Source organism: Cervus elaphus, chromosome 29 (assembly GCF_910594005.1).
Source record: "Cervus elaphus chromosome 29, mCerEla1.1, whole genome shotgun sequence".
Lineage (NCBI taxonomy): Eukaryota > Metazoa > Chordata > Mammalia > Artiodactyla > Cervidae > Cervus > Cervus elaphus.
Window position 1 is genome coordinate 58,666,341 of NC_057843.1, and position 13,101 is coordinate 58,679,441.

The 13,101-nt window shown below is 38.1% G+C and overlaps 1 protein-coding gene across 2 annotated transcripts in view; it reads left to right on the plus strand.

The window, feature by feature from the left end:
* The window catches only part of ZCCHC7 (zinc finger CCHC-type containing 7), a 237,990-nt gene that overhangs the window by 217,728 nt on the left and 7,161 nt on the right, over positions 1-13,101 (plus strand). For both annotated transcript variants that reach the window (XM_043891507.1, XM_043891506.1), the window contains exon 7: positions 10,555-10,650. In XM_043891507.1, coding sequence (XP_043747442.1) covers positions 10,555-10,650 — 96 coding nt within the window. The remainder of the gene's footprint in view (positions 1-10,554; positions 10,651-13,101) is intronic.

Sequence of the window (13,101 nt, forward strand, 5' to 3'; positions counted from 1 at the left end):
TTTAGCTTGAGAAGAGACTTTCTTCCCAAATCTCTCACAGGGAAGTAATACTATGAATATTTGTCAGAACAGCAAGCAGATGGAAGGTTTGTTCAAACTGTGAGTGGAGGTTGCTAGGTGTGAGGGCCCACTCCAGAAAATCACTGAAAATGGAGAACAAGATACTAACCTTTATGGGATAAGCATTTTTGCCTTTTCACAGATTCAGCTTTGGTTCAGTTTACTGCAAAACTATTTGCCCAACTTTAAAGTTTCTTTTCTTTGATTGTTTTAGGCACCAGCTGTGATTTTCCTTGAATGTGTACCAGTTACTTTTCTGTTGGCATTTATTTTGTGAACAACACCAAAGGAAAGGGAAGGCATCCATTCTTTCCCTGATGACTTTTCATAAAACTAAATAAAATACTTAGAATACTATATCTGATTCTAGAGTTGGTAGTAAAAATAATGTCTTTAAATTGGGGGAGAAGTATGTTTTAAATTCAAACTTTTGTTCTGTCCAAATGTGAAATTCATGCCATTAGGTCACTTCAACTGGTGGACTTTGACTATGTGGGCAAGCTTTTGGATTGTTGGAACATTTTCTTGACAAATCATATTTGATTACTTGGGTTGGATATTTTTAAATACATGAATATTGAAAGGAGGCCTGAGCTGTTAGTGAGTTTATTAAAAGAATAAATTGATTGGAAATATTTTTGAAAGAATAAGGTAGTTCTCAAGTATGAAAAGCATAATTGATTTGAGAGGTGTGTATACAGATGTTCAGGAGGACTGAAGCTAAGCTCAGCACTTTACTTGGTGTTGCATTTGGTCATGAATACATTAACTTCAAGCACTTGATGTATTTGCTTTTTAATCTATATTCATATAACAAATTAGATTAATAAAAAACATAGTCTAATCTTTAAGCATACATATGATTATAAAAATAAGTCTATTTTGCATTCACAGGAGTAGAAAATTCCCTTTAATTAATGAAATTGATTGCAGATCCTATATAGTAATGAGCTTCAACTAGATACAAGCCCTCATTGGATCAAAGTCAGTCTAGATAAGGGCAGCCCAAGGTCACAGAGGGAGATCCCCAGCAGGTTCATTTGCATAAAAAATTACCGTTAGAAATAGGACACTGAGGCAGCTCTGGCGTTTTGATCTCTTGGCCTTTGTCATGGAGATTCCTGGTAGTGAAGGGAGTAAGGCCAGTGTCCCAGATAATGATTAACTGTTTTAATGGCATTCATTCATTCATTCCGCACTAACTACTCATGCAGAAAAAAGGGTTATGTAAAATGACATTAGAAGAAAATCATTTGTAATCGTTGCATCGGGCTGCACTTTGAGGAGACATTAGGAGTAAATCCGTGGCGTGGTAGGCTTACGCTTTATCTTCTGATATTTACTGAGTTTACTGGTGCATGAAAAGCTTTTAGCAAGAATAGCAGATGGGATGGACCTTTCGTAGGTAATGCTATCTACCAGGTTATTACTTCTATATATTGATGGTAAAGTAATCTCCAAGATATCACCCTACAAATACAGATTATTTAAATGTCTGTAACCAAAAGACAAACAAACAAACAAACTGCTTTCATAAATAGTTCATTTGGTTACCCACTGGGTCAGTCTTTAGATAAATCTTTTAACTTTAAAAAAAGTTCTAAAAAAACTACATTCATTCCCTTGCATTTAACTTTTTGTCTGCAGTACAGACATGTATGATGGAACTTTGAACTTAGAGCTAATCAGTTGACACATTCTGCTTTAAATTGGACCTTTACCATTAATTAAACATAAAGACATGCTCCAAGGCAGAAGTATTGAGTCACAGATTTCTATTTCTAACACTTTAAAGAGCTGTAAGATTTTTGTTAGGTCATAGTATGAAAACTTGTCCATTGGAAATCATTATTGAGTTTTCAGTACTGTATTTTATAATACAGAAATGTTCTCTAATTAGGTAAGATCTAGGCTGATTTCATTCCTATTAAGTCCTAGTACATGATAGCAGCAGATAGCATTTGTCATGTCATTTACTAATTAAATATTGTGAAAGTTTGAATTTCCATAGCACAATATAAATACTGTTGCTATTTTTATTATAATAATGGAAGCTTTTAACTAGTGGTATTATTCAGATGAATGAACATTCAGATGTTTGCACTTCATCCAGGGGCATAAATGAACAGTGGGACTAAATATGAAGCTTTTTGAATGAGATTTCTTTCAAAATAAAGTAAGTGTCAACATTAAACATGGTTTCAAAATCTTGATTAGAAGGATCTCTCTGTTCCTGGTACTATAAGACTGATTCCTATTCTCTTTGTATTACTAATTCCTTCCTGGTTCTGCCAGAGTACATCACTCACCCTCAAGGTGAAGTATGAGAGCTTACGAAGCTGTATTAATTTTTTCAGCCTTTTTAATATATCAAAGCATAATTTTATGAGTTCTCCCTTAATGACACAAAAAAAATTAATATTATTTCCCAAAGTATCAGACTGTTAAAAATAACTAAAATGTTTTGGATGCTTACATGGTCCTTGCACTTTATATATGCATTATCTGATTGTTAATTTACTAATATGTAACTGAACTCCTACTATACACCTAGGCCTGTTCCAGGAGCGAGGGTACAACGCTGAACAAAAAAACAGACAACATCCCTGCAAGTTAGGGGACAGGCAAACCAAATAAGTAAACAGTACAGTTGTCAGATGTAGTGAGTGCCTTGGAGTTTTTAAAAAAAAATGTAGTGAAACAGGATAGGGAACACCAGTTGGAGGGAGCTAGCAGTGTTAAATAGGGCGGTCAGGAGGGCCTTACTAAGAAAGTGACATGTGAGCCAAGACTTGAAGGAGGCAAGGAGCTTAACCATGCTTATCTGGGGGAAGAGCGCTGCAGACAGACAGAGCAGGGTTGGTACTCTTTGCAGTTTCCTCAAACTTAAGCAATAAAGTAAACTCGGAGGAATTCCATTAAGCTTTTCCTGTGTATCAGTAGCTCAATCAGTAGCAGAGTTTCAATATTCATGTCTACTTTAAATACTTTTATTGGCTGCATAATTCATTGTCACTTTCTAAAATTTTGGAGGCTGTAACATCTACTCATTCATCAGGTATTTATTGAGCATGTGCTGTGTTCTAGGTGAGATGCTGGGAGACTTTTTTTTTTTTTGGTCAAGAGCCAGATAGTAAATATTTTAGCTTTGTAGGCCAGTCACAACAGGCAGTGGGCCGGATTTGGCCTGCCAGCCATGGTTTGCCAACACTTACTCTAGAATCTTGGCATAGGGATGCAGAGTGGACTAGATGAAGATCTCTGTCCTTAGCATCTCACATTCTAGGAATGGGGAGGCAGATAATAATGAATAACCAGTTTAGTATATTAAAGGGTGACATAGGAAAAGGGGATCCAGAGCACTGTGGCCTCTACTCTGAGGGAAAGTGACAGGAATGAACCACTGAAGAGTTGTGTTGTAGTGTGACTTTCTCTGTGTTCTGTACTCCCAGGGAGAAGCCAGAAGTATTGTACGGGGTATAGGTGCCCCTGCATGTGAGGAAGTCCCTGCTTGTATCCATACCAGTCAAGTCAAGTTCCAGTGTCTGGATATACTTGCTAATTTGGTTCTCATCAACTCCCCTCATAATTACTTCCTTATCCTTTTGCATAGGATTTGAACCAATGGAACCTTTACTCAGTGAAACAAATATAAGTGAGAGTATTTTCCTTCTCATGAATGAATCTAGAAATCTTGGCTCAGAGATAAATTGTCATGTATCTACACAGACATAGAGAAACTTTTAAACATAGATAAGTTTTCCAGAGAACATTTATTATTTGGGGGATGGATTATACTATCATTGGTTATAGTCTATGCTAACAGTCACCAGTTAGTTGATGAGTACCTACCGTTAGCTTCACACTAGCTTCCAATGCTTTTTACCCTAAGTTATGATCTGGTCCCTTTTCACCTCTAGAACCTCCATTTCTCCCAATTTTCCTTCACCTACCACACTTCCAGGTTACAAGATATTTTTCAGATACTCAAATATAGCAAGCTTATGCTCACCTCAGGACTTTGCACTACCTGTTCCCATGCCTTAAGCCTAAAATGCTATTTCCCCAGTCATCACATACTTGGTGGGGTTATTATGAGAAATGTCCTTTGCAGTGAGAGTTCCCCCATACTCAGTCTGAGTCACCACCAGTGACCCATTTACATAACATTTTAATTGCCTGTATACCATTTATTACTGTCTGATACTGTCCGTGAATGTATATTCTTGGTTTTATCTGTCTTTCACCACTGGAGATGTGAGTAGCAATTTTTGTCTTGCTCACTGTTCCATTAGCTACTCTTTTTTAAAAAAATTTGTTTCTTTATTTTAATTGGAGGCTAATTACAATATTGTGTTGGTTTTTGCCATACATTGACATGAGTCAGCCCGGGTGTACATGTGTCCCCCATCCAGAATCCCCCTCCTGCCTCCCTGCCCATCCCATCCCTCTGGGTTGTCCCAGTGCACCAGCTTTGAGTGCCCTGTTTCATGCATCAAACTTGGACTGGTGATCTATTTCACATATGGTCATATATATGTTTCAAGTCTATTCTCTCAAATCATCCCACCCTCGCCTTCTCCCACAGAGTCCAAAAGTCTATTCTTTATATCTGTGTCTTTTTTGCTGTCTCGCACATAGGATTGTCATTGCCATCTTTCTAAATTCCATATATATGCATTAATATACTGTATTGGTATTTTTCTTTCTGACTTACTTCACTCTGTATGATAGGCTCCAGTTTCATCCACCTCATTGGAACTGATTCAAATGTGTTCTTTTTAATAGCTGAGTAATATTCCTTTGTGTGTATGTACCACAACTTTCTTATCCATTCATCTGCCGAATGACATCTAGGTTGCTTCCATGGCCTAGCTAATGTGAACAGTGCTGCGATGAACATTGGGGCCCACATGTCTCTTTCAGTTCTGATTTCCTCGGTGTATATGCCCAGCAGTGGGATTGCTGGGTCATATTGGCAGTTCTATTTCCAGTTTTTTAAGGAATCTCCACACTCTTCTTCATAGTGGCTGTACTAGTTTGGATTCCCACCAACAAGTATAAGAGGGTTCCCTTTTCTCCACACCCTCTCCAGCATTTTTGTTTGTAGACTTTCTGATAGCAGCCATCCTGACTGGTGTGAGATGGTACGTCATTGTGCTTTTGATTTGCATTTCTCTGATAACGAGTGATGTTGAGCATTTTTTCATGTGTTTGTTAGCCATCTGTATGCCTTCTTTGGAGAAATGTCTGTTTAGTTCTTTGACCCATTTTTTGATTGGGTCATTTATTTTTCTAGTATTGAGCTACATGAGCTGTTTGTATATTTTTGAGATTAATTCTTTGTCAGTTGCTTCATTTGCTGTTATTTTCTCCCACTCTAAAAGTTGTCTTTTCACCTTGCTTGTAGTTTCCTTCATTGTGCAAAAGTCTTTAAGTTTAATTAGGTCCCATTTGTTTATTTTTGTTTTTATTTCCATTATTCTGGGAGGTGGGTCATAAAAGATCTTGCTTGTGATTTATGTCAGAGAGTGTTTTGCCTACATTTTCCTCTAGGAGTTTTATAGTTTCTGGTCTTATATTTAGATCTTTAATAGATTTTGGGTTTATTTTTGTGTATGGTTTTAGAAGGTGTTCTAGTTTCATTCAGATTGTCTTTTTTCCATTGTATATTTTTGCCTCCTTTGTCAAAGATAAGATGTCCATAGGTGTGTGGATTTATCTCTGGGCTTTCTCTTTTGTTCCATTGATCTATATTTTTGTCTTTGTGCCAATACCATACTGTCTTGATGACTGTAGCTTTGTAGTATAGTCTGAAGTCAGGCAGGTTGATTCCTCCAGTTCCATTCTTCTTTCTCAAGATTGCTTTGGCTATTTGAGGGTTTTTGTATTTCCATACAAATTGTGAAATCATTTGTTCTAGTTCTGTGAAAAATAGCATTGGTAACTTGATAGGGATTGCATTGAATCTATAGATTGCTTTGGGTGGTATACTCATTTTCACTATATTGATTCTTCCAATCCATGAACATGGTATATTTCTCCATCTGTTTGTGTCCTCTTTGATTTCTTTCATCAGTATTTTGTAGTTTTCTATATATAGGTCTTTTGTTTCTTTAGGTAGATTTATTCCTAATTATTTTATTCTTTTCATCACAATGGTGGATGGTATTGTTTCCTTAATTTCTCTTTCTGTTTTCTCATTGTTAGTGTATAGGAATGCAAGGGATTTCTGTGTATTAATTTTATATCCTGCAACTTTACTATATTCATTGATTAGCTCTAGTAATTTTCTGGTGCTGTCTTTAGGGTTTTCTATGTAGAGGATCTTGTCATCTACAAACAGAGTTTTACTTCTTTCCAATCTGGATTCCTTTTATTTCCTTTTCTTCTCTGATTGCTGTGGCTAAAACTTCTAAAGCTATGTTAAATAGTAGTAGTGAGAGTGAGCCCTCTTGTCTTGTTTCTGACTTTAGGGGAAATGCTTTCAATTTTTCACCATTGAGGATAATGTTTGCCATGGGTTTATCACTTATGGCTTTTATTATGTTATGTTCCTTCTATGCCTGCTTTCTGCAGATTTTTATCATAAATGGGTGTTGAATTTTGTCAAAGGCTTTCTCTGCATCTATTGAGATAATCATGTGGTTTTTATCTTTCAATTTGTTAATGTGGTGTATCACATTGACTGATTTGCAAATATTGAAGAATCCTTGCATCCCTGGGATAAAGCCCACTTGGTCATAATGTATGATCTTTTTAATATGTTGTTGGATTCTGTTTGCTAGAATTTTGTTGAGGATTTTTGCATCTATGTTCATCAGTGATATTGGCATCTAGTTTTCTTTTTTTTGAGGCATCTTTGTCTGGTTTTGGTATCAGGGTGATGGTGGCCTCATAGAATGAGTTTGGGATTTTACCTTCCTCTGCAATTTTCTGGAAGAGTGAGTAGGATAGGTGTTAGCTCTTCTCTAAATTTTTGGTAGAATTCACCTGTGAAGCCATCTGGTCCTGGGCTTTTGTTTGTTGGAACATTTTTTATTACAGTTTTGATTTCCATGCTTGTGATGGGTCTGTTAAGATTTTCTATTTCTTCCTGGTTCAGTTTTGGGAGGTTCTGCTTTTCTAAGAATTCGTCCATTTCTTCCAAGTTGTCCGTTTTATTGTCATATAGTTGCTGATAGTAGTCTCTTATGATCCTTTATATTTCTGCGTGTCTGTTGTGATTTCTCCACTTTCATTTCTATTTTTGTTGGTTTGATTCTTCTCCCTTTTTTTCTTCATGAGTCTGGTTAATGGTTTGTCTATTTTATTTATCTTCTCAAAGAACCGGTTTTTAGTTTTGTTCATTTTTGCTGTAGTCTCCTTTGTGTCTTTTTCATTTATTTCTGCCCTAATTTTTATGATTTCTTTCCTTCTACTATACTAACCCTGGGATTCTTCATTTCTTCTTTTTCTAGTTGCTTTAGGTGTAAAGTTAGGTTATTTATTTGAATTTTCTCTTGTCCATTAGCTAATCTTAGAGCAATATCTGGCATGTATTAGGCACTCAGTAATTGTCTTTTGGGTGGTTTAAGGAAAGTATATACAGATGCTCATGCCATGTGCCTCGCACTCTGATAATTGTCACTGATGGAGGCATCCTTGGACTTAGATTTTGCTCTGCTTGTCCCCTTCTTTTCTCTCATACACAACGTGGTTTCTTGAAAATGTCATCTATATTCTGTTCTTCAGCATCCTCCTACTTGTAATAAACCCCTTACGGTCTGGCTGGTGCCTCTGCCTCTCAAATGAAACTGCTCACACCAGTTGCCAACAACTTCCTGGCTGCCAGGTCCAATGGATTTTGTAGTCTTTGTCGTATTTGATTCATCAGTAGCGTTTGACAGCTTCTCCATTCTGCCTTCACATCCATGGTGCCATCTCTTTGGGTTTTATTTCTTTCTCTTAAACCATCATGTGCTTATGGTTGCAAATTTTATGTCACATCAGATATATCTTTTAGATGGAAAAATTATTTCTCCTTACTAACTTCATGTCTTCACAGCACTCTGCTACCTGAACAAAATGTACCACTGATCATGAGTGGTCCATGCTTCCATGAAGACCTGTTTAAATGGTATTTAATGGCTTTTTGCTAGTCTTAATTCATGACCCTCATTTTTATTGAAGGATGTATTTGTTGATTGTGTTTTTGATTATATCCCAGTTTATAATAGCTGGAGTTGTAAATTCCATTTTGTATTTTCAATAGAAAGCATCTTTCAGGTTACTGTCATCCTCCAGTTTTTCATTTTAGGATACAGGAGCTCAAAGTAAAGTTGTTTGAAGAAGGTTACTTTTATAACCTATAGTTTGTTTTCATATATCGAGAAAATAAAACATCGATAATCTACCTATTTGACACATTAAATAACAAAATTAGTTGGCAGGCCAATTAGTTGGCACTCTTACTGGCACCCAATGAAGAATACAAGAAATAAACTTATTCATAAGTTTATTCTCTTCCATCCAATCTCCAAAATTATGGGGGGAATTAGTTTTTTCTCCTATTTAAGGCCCTTGACTTTTCAGGAGTTTTGCTCTCTCCATCCATTCTCTGTATCTTCAACTTCTCCATCTCTGCTAGATTTCTCACAAGTTCAGATCTCTTCCATTCTAGTAACAAACTCTGTCAAATCCTCTCCCTTGGTCCTGACTGATCTTATTTTGCCCCTTCTTATATATGCTTCTTAAAGCAATATACACCTACTCTCTGGGCTTCCCTTGTGGCTCAGCTGGTAAAGAATCCACCTCCAATGTGGGAGACCTGGGTTGGATCCCTGGGTTGGGAAGATCTCCTGGAGAAGGGAACGGCTACCCACTTCAGTATTCTGGCCTGGAGAATTCCATGGAGTACATGGGGTCGCAAAGAGTAGGATGCAACTGAGTAACTTTCACTTTCACCTACTCTCCACTTTTCTTCAACTTCCATTCACTTTTTAGACATTTTTTATTATGAAATGTAATATACATCCTGAAAAGTGCATCAAACATATGTGTACAGTTTAATAAATTAGTTATATAACTTCCATTCAAGTTATATGACACCAGTGTGTTCAAAAATAGAAAATTACCACTACCCTGAAACCCTCTGTGCTCTATTCTCTCCCCACAGGAAGTAATCACCGTCCTGGCTTTTGTGGGTTATCATTTCCTTGCTCTTCTTTGTAGTTCTACCACCTTTGAGTGCATCTTCTTCACTCTTCAACCCATTGCCTTCTATTCTCTCTACTGTCCCACAGATTCCAAAATTCTCACAATGAGGTTACCCATGAACAATGACACATCTCATGGGTGTGTCTCAGTTCTCGTCTCACTAGGCCTCTCTGCTGTATTTGACATCACAGATCAGTTCCTCCGTCTTGGAGCTGCTGTAAGGTGTGTGACTGTACCCTCTGTGGCTCTGCGTCCTTTAAGCTCTCCTCCTCTGTCTCTTTCATGGGGTTTCCTCCTGCCCCTCTCGGTTGCTGTGCTCGGGGCTCCCATCTTTAGCTCACTGCTGTGCCCCTGGCTGTGGTGATTCTGAACACTCTGGTCATTTCAGCCTCAGCTGTGTGTAGCTTACTTTCAGATCTAATCTTCAGCTCAGACATGTTTCCTAAACCTTATCTTAAAACAGATAACTTCCTGGTGGACATCTGTCTCAACCTAGATGCTCAACATCCAAAACAGACTCCATCATCTTTCCCTCTAAATTGACTCTGCCCTCTTTTCCTGTCTTTTCCTAATCAGTTGTTGACACTACTACTCACTAGTTCCCCCAAGTTAGAAACCTGATTTCTCCTTACCCTCTACCTAAAATTTTCCATTTGATACATGCCTAATTCTTTAAGAGTAAATTTAAATTTTATATTTCAAGGGAAGCTTTACCTGAGTTCCTCATCCCATCCAATAATGGATCCCTTTTGTCAGTCCATTAATACTTTGTGTATGCTTCTATTACTGTGTTTACATTGTTTGCCATTCTCTATTTATATTCCTGGGTTGGGAAGATCCCCTGGAGAAGGAAATGCAACCCCCTCCAGTATTCTTGCCTGGAGAATCCCATGGACAGAGGTGCCTGGCAGACTGAAGTCCGTGGGGGTCACAAAGAGTCGGACATGACTTAGCGACTAAACCCATCTGTTTATATGTCTGTCACATAAAAAGCTTTTATCCTCCTTTATCTGAGATACCTAATACATAACACAGTCACAGTATTGGGCCCAGCACCAAATGGAATGAGGAGTGAGGAGGTTGAGGGAAGCACATGTTGATGTTAAGAGTAAAAGAATTGTTATCATGTTACACACTGTAATCACTCAGAACCGGTCTAAATATGGGTTCTCCACACGAAACCGTAGGAGGCAGTGTTTCTAAGGAATCTTTTATCTAAAAAAATTTCTTTTGGAAAGTATGAGGTTTTACTTTCCTCTGACATTCACTAAATCTTTACAAATATTCATTTTGCAGACCAAACCTGGACCACCCAAAAAGCCAAAGACCCCTTCTGGACAATCAACCTTAGTGTATTGCTACAACTGTGGGCAAGAAGGCCATTATGGACATGTAAGTTTAAGTGGTAATTTGGACATAAAGCATTCTGTTGCTCAGGAGTGGTTGCTTAAAGGTGAACTTGAATAATTCTAAACACTTACTTTTTTTTTTTTTATAAACTAATATCTTGAATATATTTTCAACTGATTTACTTCTTTCATCCCTACCAGAGTAATATATCTGACAGAGCACATTCCTGTATTTGTTTTAAATATACATGCAGGTTAGTCTAAAACAAATACAGCTCATAGAATTATTCAGACAAATCATAGTAGTTAATAGAATGGTTTACAATTCTCAGGAATTTCAAGGATTGATAATACTTTGACCCAGCCAAACTGTGATTTTAGATTTTCTACATAGTTCTCCAGTATCTCTGGTTTTCCCTGGTACTGTGTTCAGTTAAATCTTTACCACTCACATGCAAACCCCAACACGTGCTGGTGGAAGGACAGAGGGGTGCTGCCTTGTCGACCAGCCTGCCCACTCCACGCATGCCCAGATCCCTATCCACACCTGCATGTTTCCTAACTGAAAGGGCCAAACCTGTGTTCTAGGTGCTGAGGTGTCAAAGCAGAAGCTTGTTGCTGTGAGGTAGAAGTGAGACTCCTAGCCAGTTACTTCACTAAGTGTGAATGAGCAGCAGCTCATTGCAGAGATGGGATGTAGTAAGAATCGATTCACAGTCCATACATTCTGGGAATCTTGAGGAAGAGGAGGAAAGGCAGTGGCACAAGACATAGAAAATCTGTACAGAGAAGTACACTCCCAGTCTCCAGATAGGCTTCTAACAGCCTCAGTTCAGTTCAGTCGCTCAGTCGTGTCCGACTCTTTGCGACCCCATGAATCGCAACACGCCAGGCCTCCCTGTCCATCACCAACTCCCAGAGTTTGCTCAAACTCCTAGAAACCAAAATGAACGGATATCAAATCAGATCTGATGACAGGAAGTAGAAAGCATACAGAAGTAGGGAGTCCTCAAAATGGCTAGAGGTATGAGCAGTAGGATGGAGTGGTATTGCAGATCACATCTTGAGTTTTGACCATGGCACTTCACCAGTGCAGACCTTCGGGGTAGAGCTCTATGATATGGAGAGAGATTAAAAAGTCTGGAGAAGAAAAAGTGTGGTACAGAGTCCGTCAACAGATGAAGTTTTCCTTCCTTATTGGGACAGTGGGGCTATGGGGTGAGGGACATAGAATATGAAAGCTAGGATGGAGTTCTAACACTTGGTTGTAATTTTTGCTGTACTGCTGACAACCATGTGACTTATATCGTAGGTGCTGGGGATGGGGGAGGGAGAATGAGGAGTTAGTGTTTAATGAGGACAGACTTTCAGTTTAGGAAGGTGAAAATTTCAGGAGGTGGATAATGATGAGAGTTGCACAACAATGTGAATGTACTTGTGTCACTGATATAACTTCACTTTTATAGAGCTCACACTGAAAACCTAGTTAGAGAATTTTCAGTTTTTTTGCAAAGTTATCATCTCCAGGTCTTTTTCTGCTCTGTGTTCCTTGTTGCCAAAACTCAGATGTTGCTAATACTGTTTAGTGAACATTTTCACATAAGCAATCCACTGCCACACAAATCACATAGATGTACCATTTATGCTTGCTTACCTCTTTAAAGCAGCAGGGTATAATTTTAGCATTTATATTTGTTCAATTAAGGAAAAACAATTATAGTTGAACACATACTGCTTACTAGTCACTCCTGTTAATGGAGATAGGAAATATATTAAAATCATTTGGAATTTATCCCTGAATTCTAGATTTAGATGATTTTTAATTTACAATAAAGCAAATTTGGCAGCCTTATCACTGCCATAGATGAAGAATTCTAGATTATCCACACTAATGAAGAAGATCAGTGGTGTGGCTAATCCAGAATAGTAGATAAATTATATAGCCAACTATCAATTGTCTGTGCTAATGGAGGGGACCAGCGATGTGGATAATCAAAATATAATTTACATGTAGCTTTGGAACATGTTTGTAGTACTGTATAGCTCTCTATAGCCACATCAGTCTAGACCGTACAGGATCCAAACAGGAGACTCTGTAGGTAGGTAGCTAACAGATGTCTGAGGATGCCTCCCCTTCAGTTTCAGAAATTCAGCTGTACAGATGTTAATAAATAGCTTCTTCATGTGAAAGATGCTCTAAGGTAAATGTGACTGCCCCCTTCTTTAATTCCATGTGCTCTCTCATTGGGGAGGGAGGGATGATCATGAGCAGCTCGGTACGAGACAAACTGATAGGAAACGGTGGTCACTGTGTAAGGAGACCACTCCAGGATCAGTGGGGTGCTGGGAGTAGAAGAGCACTGATACCTTTCTGTAATTCTGATTTGCTCTTAGGCTTCCAGGATGGGTTGTGGGTAAAGAATCCGCCGGCAGTATAGGAGACATTTGAGATGCAGGCTCAATCCCTGGGTTGAGAAGATCCCCTGGAGGAAGA